The sequence below is a fragment of the Callithrix jacchus genome, chromosome 15, assembly GCF_049354715.1.
Source record: "Callithrix jacchus isolate 240 chromosome 15, calJac240_pri, whole genome shotgun sequence".
Taxonomy (NCBI): Eukaryota; Metazoa; Chordata; class Mammalia; order Primates; family Cebidae; genus Callithrix; species Callithrix jacchus.
The window spans coordinates 32569129-32592036 of NC_133516.1; the positions used below are offsets into that span (position 1 = coordinate 32569129).

The 22908-nt window shown below is 41.7% G+C and overlaps 1 protein-coding gene and 1 non-coding gene across 39 annotated transcripts in view; one reads left to right on the plus strand and one right to left on the minus strand.

Moving 5' to 3' along the window:
- Window positions 1-22908, plus strand: part of RBM6 (RNA binding motif protein 6) — a 129176-nt gene that overhangs the window by 21981 nt on the left and 84287 nt on the right. For 10 of the 38 annotated variants that reach the window (XM_078350897.1, XM_078350901.1, XM_078350904.1 and 7 more), the window contains exons 3-5: window positions 3805-5359; window positions 9288-9377; window positions 13239-13308. The exons of 3 other annotated variants lie outside the window; for them this stretch is intronic. In XM_078350897.1, coding sequence (XP_078207023.1) covers window positions 4322-5359; window positions 9288-9377; window positions 13239-13308 — 1198 coding nt within the window. In that variant the 5' untranslated portion in view covers window positions 3805-4321. The remainder of the gene's footprint in view (window positions 1-3804; window positions 5360-9287; window positions 9378-13238; window positions 13309-22908) is intronic. 25 more of the 38 variants (XM_078350921.1, XM_078350923.1, XM_078350919.1 and 22 more) reach the window with 6 other exon arrangements.
- Window positions 7125-7231, minus strand: LOC118148097 (U6 spliceosomal RNA). The gene has a single exon (XR_004734892.1). It is a non-coding gene; the product is annotated as a U6 spliceosomal RNA (small nuclear RNA).

The following is a 22908-nucleotide window of genomic DNA, read 5'->3' on the forward strand; positions in this document are numbered from 1 at the left end:
GGTACCAAGAAGTGTGGAGATGGTGGTAGCATTGGTAGCATTTAGTTGTAAATGGATTGTATTTTAAATTTGTGGGGAGTTAATTTTTTTTATAGCTAATATAATACACTCTGTATTTTAACTCGTATTTAAACATTTTTTGCATTGTGTTTACAATTAATGGAATGTTATACAAATTTGACTTTTTTGGTTTTACTTGGTACATAGCAAAGAAATCTGACCTTTAAATGTATGCATTCAAAGGTATTGATGCTCCAGTTGAAACTTCTATTACTAGTACATTTTCTTTTTTTTTTTTCTTTTTTTGAGATGGAGCCTCACTCTGTCATCTAGGCTAGAGGGCAGGGGTGTGATCTCAGCTTACTTTAGCCTCCGCCTCTTGGGTTCAAGTGATTCTCCTGCCTTAGCCTCCTGAGGAGCTGGGACTACAGATGCATGCCAACACATCTGGCTAATTTTTGTATTTTTAGTAGAGACAGAGTTTCACCATGTTGGCCAGACTGGTCTTGAACTCCTGACCTTGTGATTCACCCTCCTTAGCCTCCCAAAGTACTGGGATTACAGGCATGAGCCACCATGCCTTGTCAGCATCCTTATTTTCTCTTCAGTGGTCTTTAAATTAAAACAACTATGTGATATTGGGTATTTTTCTTTCAAAACACTAAGGATTAGATCAGTGCCAATAACCTATTTTTGTAAATAAAGTTTTATTAGAAAACAGCCACGCTCATTTATTTGCAGATTGTGCATGGTTGCTTTCATGCTGTACTGGCAGAGGTGAATAGCTATGATGGAGATTGTATAACCCACAAAATCCAGTATATTTATGAACTGGCTCTTCATGGAGAAAGTTTGCTGACCTCTAGTCTAGATCAATGGGCTTGTACATTAACATTTAAAAATATTTAAATTGTAATCTATCCTTTTGTTACTCATATTTATAGATAACTATTTTGTAAGTAAGGCTATTTCTTATAGAATTAACATGGTTTAGGTAAGCATTCAGAAATATTAAGTAAATTTATCTCTATTGTGTAACTTTTTTCCAAATTTAGAACATTTGTCTTCGGCTTGTTTGAATTTACTTAAAATTATGTCTTCCCACATTAATTTCAAATGTAAGTCATTATATGCTGGGTTTTTTTTTTTTTTTTTTTTTGACATAGTTTTTTTGTCGCCAGGCGCCAGGCTGGAGTGCAGTGGCGCAATCTCGGCTCACTGCAACCTCCACCTCCCAGATTCAAGCAATCCTCCTGCTTCAGCCTCCCGAGTAGCTGGTACTACAGGCACATGCCACCACGCCCAGCTAATTTTTGTATTTTTAGCAGAGACAGGGTTTCACCATGTTGGCCAGGATTGTCTCTATCTCTTGACCTCGTGATCCACCCGCCTCAGCCTCCCAAAGTGCTGGGATTACAGGCTTGAGCCACTGTGCCCGGCCTTATATGCTGTTTTTTAAGATCTTTGATCAGGAGGGAGACATAGTTTATATAGCATTCCTTTTTTGGGAACTAATTTGAACCAAAAAAGATATAGGAAAATGATTTTATTACATTTTCGTTGAACTTTTCTTTTTAAATTTGTTTTTATTTGGTTGAAAATGATTTTCATAACTACAGTTATTTTGTATTAGTAGAACTGTTTCTTGATTAGTCTATATAAAATACAGATAAGAACCCTGCTACAGTAAGTTACTCTAAATCTATTTGATCTTACCTTAGAAGGGTAGTAAGTTACTCTAAATCTATTTGATCTTACCTTAGAAGGGTAAGATAATCCTTAGGCCATGTTAGATGTGTTCTGGTCAGAAAACATGTAGGTTTCATGCATCAGTCCTTATCCTACGAGAGTGTGATGAAGCTTGAATTTTCCTGCAAGTTATTAAGACTTGAATTTTGTGTGTGTGTGTGTGTGTTGTTTTTTGTTTGTTTGTTTTTTTTTTTTTTTTTTTTGGAGACGGAGTTTCGCTTTTGTTACCCAGGCTGAAGTGCAATGGCGCAATTTCGGCTCACCGCAACCTCCGCCTCCTGGGTTCAGGCAATTCTCCTGCCTCAGCCTCCTGAGTAGCTGGGATTACAGGCATGCGCCACCATGCCCAGCTAATTTTTTGTATTTTTAGTAGAGACGGGGTTTCACCATGTTGACCAGGATGGTCTTGATTTCTTGACCTCGTGATCCACACCCGCCTTGGCCTCCCAAAGTGCTGGGATTACAGGCATGAGCTACCGCTCCCGGCAAGACTTGAATTATTTTAAATATGAAAGACACTGTATTTAGTGGTAACATCCTAATTTTAGTGTTAAATTGTATTGGTTAAGAACATCTAAATGTCCTGCTGTTATGATGAACCACATAGACATAACTACTGTTAACGGGGGTCAGTGGAAGTTATCATGTTCTGAAAATCCATCAAATGTACATCATTATAGTGTTTAGGTTAACGTTGTTAAATTCCTATTACTTTAAGAAAGGGTTGGCTGGTCATGGTGGCTCACACCTGTAATCCTAGCACTTTGTGAGGCTGAGATGGGTGAATCACCTGAGGTCAGGAGTTTAAGGCCAGCATGGGCAACGTGGTAAAACTTATCTCTACTACAAATATAAAAATTAGCTGGGCATGGTGGCGCATGCCTGTAATCCCAGCTACTTGGGAGGCTGAGGCACGAGAATCACTTGAACCCAGGAGGCGGAGGTTGCAGTGAACCAAGATCGTGCCGTTGCATGCCAGCCTGGGCAACAGAGCGAGACTTTGTCTCAAAAAGTAAAAAAAGAAAGGGTTTGGCATTGCAACTATTTCTCTTGAACTGAGTGACCCAGAATCAGTTTTCTTTGAATTTTACTATAGTAGTGCAGTCTGAGCTCAGAAGGGTCTTATTGTAGACCCTATAAGTTCTGGGAGGCAAGAATTGAGTTGGTATTGATATCTAAATGCTTTTGTTTTACTGCTGAATAGCAGATGACCCTTCAGGTCTTTTCATGTCTCCCTACCTAGGATCCCAGGTGCCTAATTGCCTATTTAAACTAGTTTAGGGAATCTTGGACTGAAGCCAAAACATGTAAAATTCCCTGGAGATTAGGCAAAGGGAAGAAGTAGGGTAGTATGAAAGATTAGGTTATATCTTGCTTATCTCTTGAGTTCTGTAAATTGATAATGTAAATTTAATAATGTGTCTATTTTTAAAATGCATTTTATTGCCATGAAAATGTAGCATGAGGCATTGGAATATGGAATATCAGCTTCTTCATTTGGGTCCTGGGGATCATGCTTGAAGGCCTAACTAACACTCTCTCTCTAGGTCCCTCTCAGCATTAAGCCCCTGGATGCTGTTGGTGGCTTAGATGACTTATACATGCTTTGTGGCATGATTCATGCTACCTTCTATGATACCCTTGAATTGTTAAGTTAGGACCCAGGTTAGAGTGCTTCTTGGTGGAGCCACTGTAGAACTGGGATTTAGATGCAGCCAGGACTGATGCTTAGCTGGTGAACACTGGTGTTCTTGTTCCTACTGGTGATTTACAACCAGTGTTTCTTCCTTTTGGGCCTGCATCCATTTTGATTGGGTAGTGTCCATGCTATATCTGTAAGAAAATATTTCGGAATGTTACCCCTGGATGCAGCAGTGAGAAGGATATCTCCTGAAACTTACTGTAAGAAATTTACAGTGCATTGATTTTTCTGATATATAGCAATCGTCATGTTGACCTTGGAATTCTTAAGTTCCCTGGCTGTAGGAAATGGAAATTTTTGTAGTATGTCACCATTGTTAGCTTATTTGGTATTGCGGATTTTCCCTGTTGCAGGACTGGGTGAAAGCTTTTTCTGCAGCAGTCATGTTGAAAACCTTGTGTTGACTTTCCTCGTGTTCTGAAATGGGAGCATAAAAGTTTACTCCGCCACTTCGTCTTAAAATAGCAAAACTTTGCTGTTTTCTGCAGATCTAGGACCTTGTTACAGAACTCTGCCAAAAAAAAAAAAAATGTTTACAGAAGAATGTGCTGTGATTAGAGAAGAATATGCTGGTGTGTAGATTTCAAACTCTCTGGACAATATAAATAACACTGTCTTTGTTTCTACAGTGGGAGCCAAGAAGAAAGGTTTGCTCCCGGGTGGAACAGGGATTATCCTCCTCCTCCCCTTAAGAGTCATGCTCAAGAGAGACACTCTGGCAACTTTCCTGGCAGAGATTCACTTCCCTTTGATTTCCAGGGGCATTCGGGGCCTCCTTTTTCAAATGTAGAGGAGCATTCTTTCAGCTATGGAGCTAGAGACGGACCTCATGGTGACTATCGAGGAGGGGAGGGACCTGGACATGATTTCATGGGGGGAGATTTTTCATCTTCTGATTTCCAGAGCAGAGATTCATCACAGTTGGACTTCAGGAGTAGGGACATACATTCTGGGGATTTTCGGGATAGAGAAGGACCACCTATGGACTATAGGGGTGGAGATGGTACTTCTGTGGATTATAGAGGTAGGGAGGCACCTCATATGAACTACAGAGACAGGGATGCTCACGCTGTTGACTTCAGAGGTAGGGATGCTCCTCCATCTGACTTCAGGGGCCGGGGCACTTATGATTTAGATTTTAGAGGCCGGGATGGATCCCATGCAGATTTTAGGGGAAGGGATTTATCAGATTTGGATTTCAGGGCCAGAGAACATTCCCGTTCTGATTTTAGGAATAGAGATGTATCTGATTTGGACTTTAGGGACAAAGATGGAACACAAGTAGATTTTAGAGGCCGAGGTTCAGGTACTGCCGATCTAGACTTTAGGGACAGGGATGTACCACATTCAGATTTCAGAGGTAGACACCGGTCTAGGACTGATCAGGATTTTAGGGGCAGAGAGATGGGACCTTGTATGGAATTTAAAGATAGGGAGATGCCCCCTGTGGATCCAAATATTTTGGATTACATTCAGCCCTCTACACAAGATAGAGAACATTCTGGTATGAATGTGAACAGGAGAGAAGAATCCACACATGACCATACGATAGAAAGGCCTGCTTTTGGCATTCAGAAGGGAGAATTTGAGCATTCAGAAACAAGAGAAGGAGAAACACAAGGTGTAGCCTTTGAACATGAGTCTCCAGCTGACTTTCAGAACAGCCAAAGTCCAGTTCAAGACCAAGATAAATCACAGCTTTCTGGAGGTGAACAGCAGAGTTCAGATGCTGGTCTGTTTAAAGAAGAAGGAGGTCTGGACTTTCTTGGGCGGCAAGACACCGATTACAGAAGCATGGAATACCGTGATGTGGATCATAGGCTGCCAGGAAGCCAGATGTTTGGCTATGGCCAGAGCAAGTCTTTTCCAGAGAGCAAAACTGCCCGAGATGCCCAACGGGACCTTCAGGTATGTTGATGGGGTGGATTGCTATTTTTTTTTTTTTTTTTTAAGTAAGAGTTTTGTGAAGGATGATTATTTTTTTTTAATCATTTTATTTTTTCCTTGCATAACCATTAGAAAGCAAAATTTATATTCCGGGGTAGAATGTAGGAATTAAATCTCTAGAGAAAAGGCCCTGAGCTCAGATTATGTATGTATTTTTTTTTTTGAGACGGAGTTTCGCTCTTGTTACCCAGGCTGGAGTGCAATGGTACGATCTCGGCTCACCGCAACCTCCACCTCCTGGATTCAAGCAGTTCTCCCGCCTCAGCCTCCTGAGTAGCTGGGATTACAGGCACGCGCCACCATGCCCAGCTAATTTTTTGTATTTTTAGTAGAGACAGCGTTTCACCATGTTGACCAGGATGGTCTCAATCTCTTGACCTCGTGATCTACCCGCCTCGGCCTCCCAAAGTGCTGGGATTATAGGCTTAAGCCACCGCGCCTGGCCTTTTTCTTTTATTCTTTTCTACCTGCTCATTTTCCCTTCGCGCGCGCGTGTGTGTGTGTGTGTGTGTGTGTGTGTGTGAATGAAGGGAATATATATATGTATATATTTGAGACAGAGTCTCGCTCTGTCACCTGGGCTGATGTGTAGTAGTATAATCATGGCTCCTTGCAACCTTGACCTCCCAGGCTCAAGCGATCCTCCCACCTCAGTCTCCTGAGTAGCCGGAACTACAGGTATGCACCAGCCACCACACCTGGCTAGGTTTTATTTATTTATTTATTTATTTATTTATTTATTTATTTATTTCCTTTGAGAGCAAGTCTTGCTCTGTTGCCCAGGCTGGAGTGCAGTGGTGTTACCTTGGCTCACTGCAACCCTCTTAACTCAAGGGATTCCCCCGCCTCAGCCTTCCAGGAAGCTGGGACTACAGGCATATGTCAACATGCCTAGTTAGTTTATTTTTTATTTTTCATTTTTTGAGATGGAGTCTCACCCTGTTGCCCAGGCTGAAGTGCAGTGGCATGATCTTGGCTCACGACAACCTCTGCCTCCCATGTTCAAGCAATCTTCCTGCCTCAGCTTCCTGAGTAGCTAGGACTGTAGTTATGCACCACCACACCTGGCTAATTTTTGTATTCTTTTTTTTGTAGAGATGAGGTTTAGCTATGTTGCCTAAGCTGGGCTGGAACTCCTGATCTCAAATGATCCACCCTTCTCAGCCTCCCAAAGGTCTGGGATTACAGGTGTGCACTACAACGCCTGGCCAGCAATTTGGTATTTTTTTGTAGATACAGGGTTGCAACATGCTGCCCAGGCTGGTTTTGAATTCTTGGATTCAAGCAGTCCCCCCACCTCAGCCTCCCAAAGTGCTGGTATTACAGGAGTGAGCCATTGCCCCTAGCTTCAGATCATATTTTTTTTTTTTTTAATTTTTTATTGGATTTTAGGTTTTGGGGTACATGAGCAGAGCATGTAAGACAGTTGTGTAGGAACACACATGGCAGTGTGCTTTTTTTTCCTTCTCCCCTTCACCCACATTTGGCATTTCTCCCCAGGCTATCCCTCCCCACCTCCCCCTCCCACTGGCCCTCCCCTTTTCCCCCCAATAGACCCCAGTGTTTAGTACTCCCCTTTCTGTGTCCATGTGTTCTCATCTTTCATCACCCACCTATGAGTGAGAATATGCGGTGTTTCATTTTCTGTTCTTGTGCCAGTTTGCTGAGGATGACGTTCTCCAGATTCATCCATGTCCCTACAAACGACACAAACTCATCATTTCTGAAAAATATGGAACGCTTCACGAATTTGCGTGTCATCCTTGCACAGGGGCCATGCTAATCTTCTCTGTATCGTTCCAATTTTAGTATATGTGCTGCCGAAGCGAGCACCAGATCATATTTTTCATGTGCGTTTTTAAATTATTTTGTTTTATGGTGCTGATTTACATGCCTCGGGACAATTTAGTTTGAAAGTATATGTCTTTGGGAGTTGACTCTTGCAACTCTTGCTCAGTTAGGTCTGTGGTTGTTTAGGGATCATTTTCTTACTTAAATTCTTTGAGAGAATACTTAGTAGTCTCCCTAGTCATGAGGAGGTGATGTTAATGTTGCAGCTATCCTCTTGCACCTAACATGATTAAATGTTAAACTTCTTGAATATATGATTTAAGCAAGGAGGGTTATATTTGTAATTTTACAATGAAGACATTAACTTTTAAAGTTGATTTGGACAGGTTCAGTGGCCCATGCTTGTAATTTCAGCACTTTAGGAGGCTGAGGTGGGAGAATCACTTGAGGCCAAGAGTTAGAGACCCTTGTGGTACAACCTCAGGAGAGAATGTGGCGGGAAAAAGAAAAATAAGGCCAGGCATAGTGGCTCATGCCTGTAATCCCAACACTTTGGGAGACCGAGGTGGGCAGATCATTTGAGGTCAGGAGTTCAAGACCAGGCTGGCCAACATGGTGAAATCCATCTCTACTAAAAATATAAAAAAATTAGGCTGGGCACAGTGGCTCACACCTATAATCCAGCACTTTGGGAGGCTGAGGCAGGTGGATCACCTGAGGTTGTGAGTTCGAGACTAGCCTGACCAACATGGAGAAACCCCCCCACTACTGAAAATACAAAATTAGCCAGGTGTGGTGGCGGGCGCCTGTAATCCCAACTACTTGGGAGGCTGAGGCAGGAGAATCACTTGAACCCGGGAGGCAGAGGTTGTGGTTAGCTGAGATTGCATCCTTGCACTCCAGCCTGGGTAACAAGAGCAAAACTTCATCTGAAAAAAAAAAAAAAAATACAAAAATTTAGCCAAGTGTGGTGGCAAGTGCCTATAATCCCAACTACTTGGGAGGCTGAGGCAGGAGAATTGATTGAACCCAGGAGGCACAGGCAGTTGTGAGCTGAGATTGTGCCACTGCACTCCAGCCTGGGTGACAGAGACTCTATCAGAAAAATAAAATAAAATAAAAATAAATTAATTAAAATCAAGTGTTAGTGCATGTTTTTGGGAAAATTTCTTGGGAAGTTTGACTTAATACTTTATTTCTAAAGTTTACATATGTACATATTAACTCATACTTTGAAGTTGAAGAAATATTATTTGTATTCACACCAATATTATTTGACTGATTGGCATTTAACCTATATCACTACCCGAAACTTCTGTAGTGTGGAGTACAATATAAGACACCTCACTAAAACTTTCCTCTGACTTACAAACAAAGGCAGGAAGTTGTTTTGTTTGTTTCACAATCCCAGTTGATAAATCATTAGGGAAAACCTAATGAAGCTTTTGCTACATGAAGATTTTCCTATCCTGTCACCATCATTCAGGGACATTTAAAAAAATGACATTATGTGGTTACCTTCTCTCACCAGAGCTATGAAGTGCTACTAGCCCACACCCCATTCTCAGACCAGGGACGTTTTGGTTTTTTCTTTGGAGACTGGGGTTCTTGCTCTGCCTCCCAGGCTGGAGTGCAGTGGCACAATTTTGGCTCCCTGAAACCCCTGCCTCCCAGGTTCAAGTGATTTTTCCTCCGCAGCTTCCAGAGTAGCTGGGACCACAGGCACGCGTAGCACGACTGGCTGATTTTTGTGTTTCTACTAGAGACAGGGTTTCACCATGTTGGCCAGACTGAGAAAATAATGGTTTAGAGACTATGTTAGTGTAGCTTTCTGGTTATTTAAGTCTTATTCAGTGTTGTCTCTGGTCATGTTTTGCTTTACTTTCAAGATTCTTTCAGTGAGCCTTGGTCTAAGCATACTTGTATTCAAATGATTTGAAGTCACACTCAGAACAATAGAGAAAATTGTAATTTTTCATATCTTCACATGATATGTCATTATCATTTTTGATCCTGAGTAGTTAAATTTCATGTTGATTTGTGTTTTGAACAGTAAAGTATATTTACTTGTGAAATAATTTTTCATTCTGAATTTAAGGATCAAGATTATAGGACCTGCCCAAGTGAGGAGAAACCCAGCAGGCTTATTCGATTAAGTGGGGTGCCTGAAAATGCCACAAAAGAAGAGGTAAGGCATGTGTTCTCTCCTGTTTCTCTGTGTCAGTTAAAAATTAAAAGAACTTTTAGTTTGAAAAATTGTAGGTTCACAAGAAGGTGCAAAGAAATGTGCTGAAAAGGCTTGTGTATTTTTCTCCCATCCTCCCTCAATGTTAATATTTTGCATAACTATGGTATAGTATCTAAACCAGGAAATTGACTCTGTTATAATTCATAAGGTTTATTCAGATTTTGCTATTTATGCATGTACTCACTGAGGTGAGGTTAAAAAATATGACAAATGATTGCTCTCTTTAGACAAGATCACATCCTTTAGAACATATTATTTCTGGAATGCATACATAAAGATGCAGTTTATTTACAATAGTAAAAACTAGAAACTGCCTAACCGCCCAATATTAAAGGATTGGCTGACTAAATTAGGGCTGAACTTATGACCGTTCTGCTCTGTGCCAGGCATTGTGTGATACTTACAAGCATTAGTTCTTTTAATTATCACATATATAATCTATTCACTCTAAATATTAAGCATTACTGTATGTCAGGCATTGTTCTAGATACTGGGTGATATAGCAGTGTATATTATAAAGTCACTGCCTCTATGGATAATGAAAAAGCAAGCAAAAGACAGATTACATAATTTTAATCAGTGAATAAATGCTCTGAAGAAAACTAAAGTATAGGCTGGGCGTGGTGGCTTACACCTGTAATCTTAGCTCTTTGGGAGACCAAAGCAGGTGGATCACTTGAGGTCAGGAGTTTGAGACCAGCCTAGCCAACACGGTGAAACCCCGTTTCTACTAAAAATAGAAAAAAAATAAGCTGGGTGTGGTGGCATGTGCCTGTAATCCCAGCTACTCAGGATGCTGATGCAGGAGAATTGCTTGAACACAGGAGGTGGAGGTTGTAGTGAACCAAGATCGTACCAGTGCACTCCAATCTGGGCAACAGAGCAAGACCTGGTCTCAAAAAGGAAAACTAAAGCTAAAATACAGGCTTAGAGTATCACTGGAATTGGGGCGTTTTATTTTTATCATCATCTTTGTTTGTTTGTTTCTTTGAGATGGAATCTTGCTCTGTCGCCTCGGCTGGAGTCTAGTGGCACGATCTCAGCTCACTACAACCTCTGCCTCCCGAGTTCAAGCAATTATTCTGCCTCAGCCTCCCAAGTAGCTGGGACTATGGGCATGAGCCACCATGCCTGGCTAATTTTTGTATTTTAGATAAAAACAGAGTTTCACCATATTGGTCAGGCTGGTCTCAAACTCCTAACCTCAGGTAATCCACCTCCCAAAGTGCTGTGATGATAGACATGAGCCACTGCCCCCAGCCCATTTTTTAATTTTGTTGAGGCAATGTCTCACTTTGTTGTTGTCCAGGCTGGAGTGCAGTGGTGGAGTCGTGGCTCACTGCAGCTTCTACCTCATGGGCTCAGTCAGTCCTCCCACGTCAGCCTCCAGAGTAGCTGGGACTACAGGCGTGCATGCTTATGGGGCTGATGTTTATATTGTGTAGTTAGGGAGACATTACTGAGGAAGAGGCATTTGAGCCCAGGCCTGAATGCAGTGAGAGAACAGTTCATTTGAATATGGGGAAACAAACTGCCCATGCTGAGGAAGTGCTATGGCCCTGGACTGTAATGAACCCAGTACATCATTTTATGTTTAACACATGAGAAACTGGACACTAAAAGGTTACTTACACAGCAAGTAAGCAGGAGAGCTTGGAATGTACACAATATGAGTACAGAGAGCTTGAGCCCTTGAAGGTTATGTTCTTTTGCTTTTCTTATATACCTGAGAAGGTTATGTTCTTTTTGCTGTTTTTATATACCTGAGGAAAAAAAAAAAGAGACAAGATACTCCAGACTGGAGTGCAGTGGCCCAGTCAAGGCTCACTACAGCCTCAAACTCCTGGGCTCAAACTCTCCTCCTGAGTAGCTGGGACTATAGGTGTCAGCCACCACTCTTGGTCGAAAAAAAAAAAAATTTTTTTTTTTTTTTTTTTTTGAGGCTGAATCTCACTCTATTGCCCAGGCTTGGAGTGCAGTGGTGCAATCTCGGCTCACTGCAACCTCCACCTTCTGGGTTCAAGCAATACTCCTGCCTCAGCCTCTTGAGTAGTTGGTACTACAGGCACGTACTACCACGCCTGGCTAATTTTGTATTTTTAGTAGAGATGGGGTTTCACCAAGTTAGCTCAGGTTAGCCTTGATCTCCTGACCTCGTGATCCGCCTGCCTCAGCCTCCCAAAGTCTGGGATTACAGGTGTGAGCCATTGGGCCCGGCCTTTTTTTATTTTTTAATTTATTTTTTATTTTTTAAAGGCAGCGTCTCGCTCTGTTGCCCAGGCTAGAGTATAGTGGCATAATCTCAGCTCACTGTAGCCTCAGCCTTCTACTTTCAAGTGATTCTCCTGCCTCAGCCTTCCAAGTAGCTAGGATTACAGGTGTGTGCCACTATACCCAGCTAATTTTTTTTTTTTTTTTTTTTGAGATGAAGTTTCACTCTTGTTGCTGAGGCTGGAGTGCAATGGCATGATCTCGTCTCACTACAACCTCTGGCTCCCAGGTTCAAGTGATTCTTCTGCCTCAGCCTCCCGAGTAGCTGAGATTACTGTCATGCACAGCTAATTTTGTATTTTTAGTAGAGACAGGGTTTCTCCATGTTGGTTAGGCAGGTCTCAAACTCTCAACCTCAGGTGATCCACCTGCCTTGGCCTCCCAAAGTGCTGAGATTACAGGCATGAGCCACTGTACCCATCCTAATTTTTGTATTGTTAGTAGAGACAGAGTTTCTCCATGTTAGCCAGGCTGGTCTCAAACTCCTGACCTCAGGTGATCCACTTGCCTTGGCTTCCCAAAGTGCTGGGATTACAGGTGTGAGCCACTGTGCCTGGTCTCCTGGGTAATTATTATTATTATTATTATTATTATTATTATTATTTTTGGAGAAAAGGGGTCTCGCTCTGTCACCTAGGCTGGAGTGCAGTGGCCCGATCTTGCTCACTGAAGCCTTTCCCTCCCAGGTTCAAGCAGTTCTCCCATCTCAGCTTCACAAGTAGCTGGAATTACAGGTACACCACTACACCTGGCTAATTTTTGTATTTTTAGTAGAGATGGGGTTTCACCATGTTGGCCAGGCTTGTCCTGAACTCCTGACCTCAAGTGATTCACCCTCCTTGGCCTCTCAAAGTGCTGAGCATACAGGTGTGAGCCGCTACACCTGGCCTCTCCCGGATAATTAAGAAAAAAAAAATTTTTTTTAAAGAGATAGGGTCTCACTATATTGCCCAGGCTTATCTTAAACATGTGGCTTTAAGCAATCCTCCCATCTTGGCCTTCTAAAGTGTTGGAATTATAGGTATGAGCCACTGCATTCCGCCAATTTTTGAATAATTATGTTTTGCTCGTTCTTTTTTTTTTTGAGGTGGAGTTTTGCTCTTGTCGCCCGGGCTGGAATGTACAATGGTGTGATCTTGGCTCACCACAACCTCTGCCTCCTGGGTTCAAGTGATTCTCCTGCCTCAGCCTTCCGAGTAGCTGGGATTACAGGCATGTGCCACCATGCCTGGCTAATTTTGTATTTTTAGTTGAGACAGGGTTTCTCCATGTTGGTCAGGCTGGTCTCAAACTCCTGACCTCAGGTGATCTGCTGCCTTGGCCTCCCAAAGTGCTGGGATTATAGGCATAAGTCACTGTGCCTGGCCTCATTCAACATTATTTGAATACCTTGAGTGTTTATAGTTAACTTTGCTTTTACACAATAATCATGGCTTTAAATTATGTATGATAAAAACCTTTAGGGAAAAATGTAATATTCAGTGTTTAATTATTATTTGTATTATTAGTGTAAATGCCATATGTTTGCAGATTCTTAATGCTTTTCGGACTCCTGATGGTATGCCTGTAAAGAACTTGCAGTTGAAGGAGTATAACACAGGTGAGTTTCTTGACTTGCATATGGCCTTGGGTTAGGAAGAGTCTTTGTTAGATCTCTGCATCATGTGCTACTTAAAACTTGTTTTAAGAAACCACAATTAAAATTTCCAGAAGCCTTCTGTTGGTGCCTTAAAATAACAAGCAGCTTTAGTCTTAGCTGTGGTTCTTTGTGAATATTTGTCTACACATGGGTGATGAGGATGCATGTTCCAGTTCTTCTGAATGCCTGTGATACATAAAGTGAGTGTTGCAGCAATTGCCCTGAATATATTTTATGTAATTATTAAACTTGCTATTTATGTTCTTCATGGCGGCGGAATGTTTATGTTTGAGCCTAATAGGATTTAATAAGCTTGCTGTATGTAAAATTTTACATTCATACCTTCAGAGTAAAACTTAACAACTTCCCAGAGAAATTGTATAAATTAGTGATTAATTTTCGGTTTTGCTTTGAGAATGGAGTCCTGTAACAGCTATTTTGTTGAAACCCATAAATAGATGCAGAAGAGCTTTCTCTTTGACATCTGTTCTGTGGTCTGAACTGTAGATTAAACTTTTGAGAATATGCTCCTAGTCATATTTCACAGTACCAATTTCAGTCATTTCCTTTAAATCTTACTATAGTAAAAGTGGGGAAAGGTGAAATGCCAACAACTCAAGGTTTTGGCCAATATTTTTAGAACTATGTGTAATAATAATAAGTGGTTTAAAATAAAGATAATCTTTAGGTGACCCATTTTGTAGAATTTTAAATGGAAGAGAGTAGAGCATGAGTCTTCACAGAATTTAGAATTTCAGTTAAAGAGATCTTCAAGTAAGAACATGTCATATTTTCGAGGGTATAATTTTAGCAGTTTACCATGGAATAAAAATTTTGCATTCACTAGCTAGCTTCTTCATATTGCTTCTGCAGAGGAAAATTATCCACAAAATAAATTTTGTGCTTGAAAGAATATGGTATTAAGTCCAGAAATAATTTGTTCTGTAATTTGAGAGTAAACTCAGAGGTATTATTTCTCAGAGAGCTAATTATTTCTTTTGTTTTAAAAACATCAATCTTGAATGTTTGTATATCTCACTTTTTGTTAGTTATATTTATTTTTTGCATATGCCTCATAAATGCTTTCTTTGGGAACTCAAGGTAGAATTTACAGGCTAGAGATACTTTTTAACTTTCAGGATAATAATGTCAGCTGCCTTGTTTCATGAACTGCTTTCATTAAGTATTGATATGTTTAGTAAGGGAGATGTCTTAATATTTAAATAGCAGTTCAAACTCCAGTTACTTTAGTATTCTTTGACTTTCTAATTGTCAAATTTGTCAGCACAGTAAAAATTATATTGACATATAGTGTCTAAAGAGGAAGTTCTTAAATGTGCTGCTTGTGGTAGCTATTAGAATTGGCAGACTGAAGACACTGATACACCTGGGAAATCATTCAGGACAGTGCTTAAAAATAAAACTAAAAACACCTTTCAGCAAATACAATCTTTTCTTGGCATTCTATTAAGTTTGTGTGTGTGTGTGTGTGTGTGTGTGTGTGTGTGTGTGTGTGTTTTAGTGAAAGGATTGGATTACCTGTTATTACATCTCTATGTGACAAGTAGGATGAACTTTTGAAAATATCAGTCAGATCATGTTACTCCCATGTCTAAAACCCTCTTAGTGCCTTCATCTTCACTTGGAAGAAATTCTCAACTTCTTGCTTTATCTTACAAACCCATGCATGAGCTGATCCTTGGCCGTTTGATCTTATTCAGTACTGCTCTCCACCTACTCTATTTTACTGTAACCACACTGAGCTTTTCTCTTGTCTTTGACCAATACAAATTCTTTCTGTGTCAGAATCTTTGCACTGCTCTTCCCTTTGATCTTTACTTGTCTTCTAAGGTTTAGTTCTTGACTTCAGTTTCACCTTTCTGAGGCCTTGTGTCACCTTCAAATCTAAAATTACCTGGTAGTCGTTTTCTATCATATCCTTGTTTGGATCTATCACTTATTGGATATTTCTATCACTGGATTTTTCAATTGGATCTATCACTGGTCACTGATAGGATTGAATCTGTCACTGGTATTGGATGATATTTTTCTCAGTGGTTTTGTGTAGCTTATTTCTCTCACTGGAGAGGAATGACAGCAGGAGTCTTATCTTGTTTCTCCTTGTTTCCACCAGTGCTTGACAGTCAGTAGGTCCCACATATGCATGGAATAGATTATTATTTATGATATTTGTGAAGAGCAGCTGTGATTTCCCCTCAGGTGAGGAGCATTAAAGGGTAGTGGAGGTTTCATAGCAGTGCAGCTTAGGGCTTAATCTGAAGAATATGTCTTGGAACAATCAGATGTTCTGAGAACTATAACATTTACTGTTAAAAGATCATATGTGGTAGCCAGGCATGATGTTGTACATCTGTAGTCCTAGCTACTTGGAAGTCTGAGATGGCAGAATTGCTTGAGCCCAGGAATTTGAGGTCAGCCTGGGCAACATAGCAAGACCTTGTCTCCTTAAAAAAAAAAAAAAGCCATATGTGAATCTCAGTAGTAATAGTGACTTAAAGATTTTTTTATGGCTGGGCATGGTGGCTCACACTTGTATTCCAGCACTTTGGGAGGCCAGGGCGGGTGGGTCATGAGGTCAAGCAATCGAGACCACACTGGCCAACATGGTGAAACCTCATCTCTACTAAACATACAAAAATTAGCTGGGTGTGATGGCGCATTCCTATAGTCCCAGCTACTTGGGAGGCTGAGGCAGGAGAATCACTTGAACCCAGGAGGCGGAGGTTGCAGTAAGCCGAGATCGCACCAGTACATTCCAGCCTGATAACAGTGAGACTTCATCTCAAAATAAATAAATAAATAATTTAATATTACTATTATTTTTTTTTTGAGATGGAGTTTTGCTCTTTTTACCCAGGCTGGAGTGCAATGGTGTGATCTCGGCTCACCACAACCTCTGCCTCCTGGGTTCAAGCAATTCTCCTGCCTCAGCCTCCCGAGTAGCTGGGACTACCAGGTATGTGCCACCATGCCCAGCTAATTTTTTGTATTTTTAGTAGAGACAGGGTTTCACCATGTTGACCAGGATGGTCTTGATCTCTTGACCTCGTGATCCACCTGCTTCGGCCTCCCAAAGTGCTGGGATTATAGACGTGAGACACCACGCCCGGCCTAATATTTTTTTAATGAGAGACAGGGTCTTACTCTTGCCCACGTTGGAGTGCATTTGTACGATCATAGCTTACTGTAACCTCAAACCCCTGGGCTCAAGTGAGCCTTCTGTCTCAACCTCCAGAGTAGTTAGGACTATAGATGCGTGCCACCATGCCAGGCTAACTTTTTGTAGAGGTGCGGTCTCACTGTGTTGCCCAGGCTGGTCTCAAAATCCTGAGCTCAAGTGATTCTCCTGCCTCATCATCCCAAAGTGCTGGGATTACAGGTGTGAACCACTATGCCCAGCCAAATGGGTGACTTTTATAGGTGAAAACTGGCAGTCAGTATTTTAGGCTGAGTGATCACCTGCAAGATGGTTATTGCTCATAAGAGAGGAATTATGTAGCACAGTCCACCTTTTTTTTGAAACAGAGACAGAGTCTTGCTTTGCCACTCAGGTGGAGTGCAGTGGTGTGATCTCAGCTCACTGCCACCTCTGACTCCCAGATTTAAGCAGTTCCGCCTCAGCCTCCTGAATAGCTGGGATTACAGGCCTCCACCACCATACCCAGCTAATTTTTTTTTTCTTTTTTCAGATAGAGTCTTGCTTTGTTTCCAGGCGCTAGGGTAGAGTACAGTGGCACAATCTTGGCTTACTGCAACCTTCGCCTCCCAGGTTCAAGCAGTTCTCCTGCCTCAGCCTCCCAAGTAGCTGGGACTACAGGCGCAAGCCACCATGCCCAGCTAATTTTTGTATTTTAGTAGAGACAGGGTTTCACCTTGTTAGCCGGGATGGTCTCGATCTCTTGACCTCGTGATCCGCCTGCCTCAGCCTTTCAAAGTGCTGGGATTACAGTTGTGAGCCACCTCACCCAGCCAATTTTTGTATTTTTAGTAGAGATAGGGTTTCAACATCTTGGACAGACTGGTCTTAAGCTCCTGACCTCATGATCCACCTGCCTCGGCCTCCCAAAGTGCTGGGATTATAGGCAGGAGCCACTGCGCCCCTCCCTGTCCATCCTTTTAGTTCATATAATGGAGGGTTGATCTATAATACAGGAGAGATTAATGCCTGTTCATTGACTCTAGTAATATATTAGTGTAATTTTTGTCTTCACAGTAGTGTAGCTTCGGTCTTATATGAAGAATATGTCTTGGAACAATCAGATGTTCTGAGAACTATAACGTTTACTGTTAAAAGATCATATATGGTAGCCAGGCATGATGTTGCACACCTGTAATCAGTTTTTTATTTGTTTGTTTGTTTGTTTGTTTGAGATGGAGTCTTGCTCTGTTGCCTAGGCTGGAGTGCAGTGGCGTGATCTTGGCTCACTGGAACCCCTGGTCCCCACCGCCCGGCTCAAGCAGTTCTCCTGCCTCTGCCTCCCAAGTAGCTGGGATTACAGGCGGCTAATATTTGTATTTTTAGTAGAGATAGGGTTTCACATGTTGGCCAGGCTGGTCTTGAACTCCTGACTTCGTGATCCATCCGCCTTGGCTTCCCAAAGTTCTGGGATTACTGGTGTGAGCCACCGTGCCTGGCCAGAGTCACAACTTTTATCTAGAACCTGTGAGGTTAAATGGGTTTATGAATTTTTCAAGTTATAGAAATGTAATTTACATATGTAGGAATTATATCTCCCAGGGGAATGTGTACTCAGACATAATACACTGCAAAATTATTAATATTCTCACTAAGAGGAGTAAATAAAAACTAAAGCAGCTCATAGTGTAGGCCAGGATTTACCTTAAAATGACTTCGTTGAAGTTTACCAAAAACTTGACATTTATGGGATTTTGGAATTGTAGATAAGAGATTTTGGACCTACATATGTTCTATATATTTGAAGTTTTCACTTGCCATTTACAAATATATTACATCCCCATGAATTGTAAATTACCTTGAGTTATATGATTATTTCTGGAAAAAGTACCAGGAGTAAAATGTGTTTTGGTGACTAGACAAACTCTAGTATATACATAAAAAGGAATACTCCTCAGCAATAAAGAAGAAACTACTCATGTACCTAACAACATGGATGAATCTCAGTGGCAATATGCTGAATGAAAGAAACGAGACTCATAATGATATATACACTGCCATAAGGAGGAATGAAATGCTGATGTATGCTACAACTTAGATGAACCTTGAAAACATTATGAAAGAAGCCAGACCCAAAAGACCAAATATTGAACAATTCAATTTATATGAAATATCTAGAGTAGGCACATCCATAGAGATAGAAAGCAGATTGGTGGTTGTCAGGGACTAGAGGAATGGGGAATGAGCCTTTAATGGGTATGGGGATTCAGTCCCTAATGGGTATGGGACTTCTTTTGGGATGATAAAAATGTTCTGGAACTAGGTAGTAGTGTTGGTTGCACAACATTGGGAATGTACTTAATGTTTCTGAATTTTATACTTTAAAATGGTGCATTTTATTTGATGTGTATTTGCTTACAATTTTTTAAAAAGGCTACATACTGTATGTGTATGTGTGATGTCACTTATGTGATATTCCGGAAAAGGCAAAATTTTAGGGATTGGAAAGAGCAGTGGCCAGGGTATTGGGGGAGGAGTTAACTGTAAAGTGGAAGCATGAGGGAATTTTTAGGTATAATGGAATTGTTCTGTAATCTTGATTGTGGTGGTAATGATGTATCAATATTAAATTCACTGAGTTGGTAACTATTGTGGTTATGTTAGAGAACATCTATTTTTTTTTTCATGACAGAGTCTGGAGTGCAGTGGTACGATCTTAACTCACTGCAACCTCCGCCTCCCAGGTTCAAGCAGTTCTTTTGCCTCAGCCTCCTGAGTAGCTGGGACTACAGGTGTGTGCCACCTAGCTAAAATACAGCTAATCTTTGTATTTTTAGTAGAGATGGGGTTTCACCGTGTTGGCCAGAATAGTCTTTATCTCTTGAACTCATGATCTGCCTGCCTCGGCCTCCCAAAGTGCTGGGATTATAGGCATGAGCCACTATGCCCAGCCTTTTTTTTTTTTTCCCCCTTAATGAAGTCTTGCTCTGTTGTCCAGGCTGGAGAGCAGTGGCATGATCTCAGCTTACTGTGGCCTCCTCCTCCTGGGTTCAAGCAATTCTTATTGAACTCGGGAGGAAAAGTGACTTATCCTCCCGAGTAGCTGGGATTATAGGCTCCTGCCCTCACTCCCAGCTAATTTTTGTATTTTTTTCTTTTGAGATGGAGTCTCTCTCCGTCATCCAGGGTGGAGTGCAATGGCCTGATCTCAGTTTACAGCAACCTTCGCCTCCTTCATTCAAGTGATTCTCCTGCCGCAGCCTCCCGAGTAGCTGGGACTACAGGCGCAGTGCCACCCAACCCAGCCAATTTTTGTATTTTTAGTAGACAGAGTGTCACCATATTGGTCAGGCTGGTCTCGAACTTCTGACCTTGTGATCCACCCACCTTTGCCTCCCAAAGTGTTGGGATTACGGGTATGAGCCACCGCCCCCAGCCTTATTTTTGTATTTTTTAGTAGAGACGGGGTTATGCCATGTTGACCAGGCTGGTCTTGAACTCTTGACCTCAGGTGATCTGCCCATCTTGGCCTCCCAAAGTGCTGGGATTACAGGTGTGAGGCACCATGCCCGGCTGAGAACATCTTTATTCTTAGAAAATACATCCTGAAGTTTTTAGAAGTAAAGGACTACAATGTATGCAGCTTTCTCTTATGGATTAGAAAAATAAATTTGCTTTCCCCCCCCCCCCCCCAAACCATAAGAGAAAGGGAAAAGGGAGGAAGAGAGTAATAAGTAGATGGATCACAATGTTATATTAATAGTTGAATCTGGCCGGGCGCGGTGGCTCACGCCTATAATCCCAGCACTTTGGGAGGCCGAGGCGGGTGGATCACGAGGTCAAGAGATCGAGACCATCCTGGTCAACATGGTGAAACCCCATCTCTACTAAAAATACAAAAATTAGCTGGGCATGGTGGTGCGTGCCTGTAGTCCCAGCTACTCGGGAGGCTGAGGCAGGAGAATTGCTGAACCCAGGAGGTGGAGGTTGCAGTGAGCCGAGATCGTGCCATTGCACTCCAGTCTGGGTAACAATAGTGAAACTCCGTCTCAAATAAAAAAAAAAGAAAGAAAATAGTTGAATCTGGGGCTGGGCGTGGTGGCATGCCTGTAATTCTAGCACTTTGGGAGGCCAAGGCAAGCAGATCACCTGAGATCAGGAGTTTGAGACCAGCCTGGCAAACATGGAGAAACCCTCTGTCTACTAAAAATACAAAAATTAGCTGGATATGGTGGCAGGCATTTATAATCCCAGCTATTCAGGAGACTGAGGCAGGAGAAACATTTGAACTCGGGAGGCGGAGGTTGCAGTGAGCCAAGATTGTGCCATTGCACTCCAGCCTGGGTGACAGAGTGAGAATCTGTCACACACACACAAAAAAGGTGCATCTGGGTAAAGCATATATGAATCTTTTTCTTCTACTGTGTTATTACTGCAATTTTTTTATAACTTGGAAATTATTTCCAATAAAAAGTTGAAAAACTGACATAAAGCTGTTATATTTTATTTTGAAATGATTAGCAGAAACCTTGTAAGCTGAAGACTGCAATGAACAACTTCTGTCAACAAGTAAACTATAGAGCAGTGGTTCTCAGAGTGGATCCTGGACCATAATCGTCTCTTTACCACCTGGGAACTTGTTAGAAATTCAAATTCTTAAGCCCCATTCTAAACCTACTGAATCAGAAACTCTGGGGTGGGGCCCAAGAATCTTCGCTCTTAACAAGTCCTCCAAATAATTTTAATGTACCCTGAAGACCACTGGCAGTAGATTAACTGTTTGTTTAGATTTTTTATTCTAGAACTTTTGCACAGTTTAAAAGTGACTTAATAAGCAAGTGGACCTTCTGTAAGTAGACAAAGCTAATGCTTATGTGCTTTAGGAACGAGTGCTGATCACATGCCTTGCCTACCTAATATCAGTTCTCCTGCTCTGCCTAGCAGGAGAAGGAGCTGGAGTAGTGTTGGTACTATCTTACAACTTTAGTTATATGTAACTAAAGACATACACCTTAGTTGTTTTTTCTGTGTACATGTGATACATTTTCTCCAGAGATCTTGGAATGGTTGTAGATCTTCTCATTCATAAGGTGTTTCTGTGACAGATGAATGCAGGCAGAATTGCTTTTGATTTTTAGGTAGCTTTTCATACTACATAGTATATAAGCTTGCTGTGATATTTTTCCAAAAGGGATTTATAAAATATGATACAGCTTCTGGATTATGTTTCCTGATAAGTCTCAAACATAGAAAGTAATTATAGTAATTGAAGTGTTACAGAATTATTTTAGTACTGGTTTATTAACTAATGGCACAAAGTTAGAGGATTGCTAATGTGGTGTTAGTAGGAAGAAGCAATATCTTATTTGAGGCTGTCTGTGTACATGTGGTGAATGGACAGTTTCTGTATTCTTGGGAAGGAAATTTCTTCTTGGAAAGTGAGAATTTGCAATGACTAGATCAGTCACTTGGTCGGCCACGTGGCATTTTGGGTCTGCCGAAAGTGACGTTGTAGCAAAGGCCCTATACCTTCTGCATTGCTTTCTTTTTCTTTTTTTCTTTTTTTGGTACAGACAGGGTCTTGCATTGTTACCAAGGCTGGCCTTGACCTTCTGTCAAACAATCTTCCAACCTTAGCTTCCTGAGTAGCTGGGACTACAGGCGCGTGCCACCATGAGACGGAGTTTCACGCTTGTTGCCTAGGCTGGAGTGCACTGGGGTGGTCTTGATTCACTGCAGCCTCCGTCTCCCGGATTCAAGTGATTCTCTTGCCTCAGCCTCCCAAGTAGCAGAGATACAGGCGCCCACCATCACGCCCAGCAAATTTTTTGTATTTTTTTAGTAGAGATGGGGTTTCATCATGTTGGCCAGGTTGGTCTCGAACGCCAGACCTCAGGTGTTCCACCTGCCTTGACCTCCCAAAGTGCTGGGATTGCAGGTATGAGCTATCATGCCCGGCTTGTTTTTTTCATTTCTTTAAAAAAATTTTTTTTGAGATGGAATCTCAGTCGCCCAGGCTGGAGTGCAGTGATGCAGTCTCAGCTCACTGCAACCTCTGCCTCCTGGATTCAAGCAATTCTCCTGCCTCAGCCTCCCTAGTAGCTGAGATTACAGGCACCTACCACCATACCCAGCTAATTTTTGTATTTTTAGTAGAGATGGATTTCACCATGTTGGTGAGCCTGGTCTCAGTCTCCTGACCTCAAGCAGTCCACTCACCTTGGCCTCCCAAAGTGCTGGAATTATAGGGGTGAGGTACCATGCCCAGCCTAAAATTTTTTTTTGAGGCTGGGTCTCACTACATGGCTCACGCTGGTCTTGCACTCCCAGGCTCAAGTAATCCTCTTTCCTTGGCCTCCCAAAGAGCTGAGATTACAGCCACTGAGCCCAGCTGCCCTCTACAT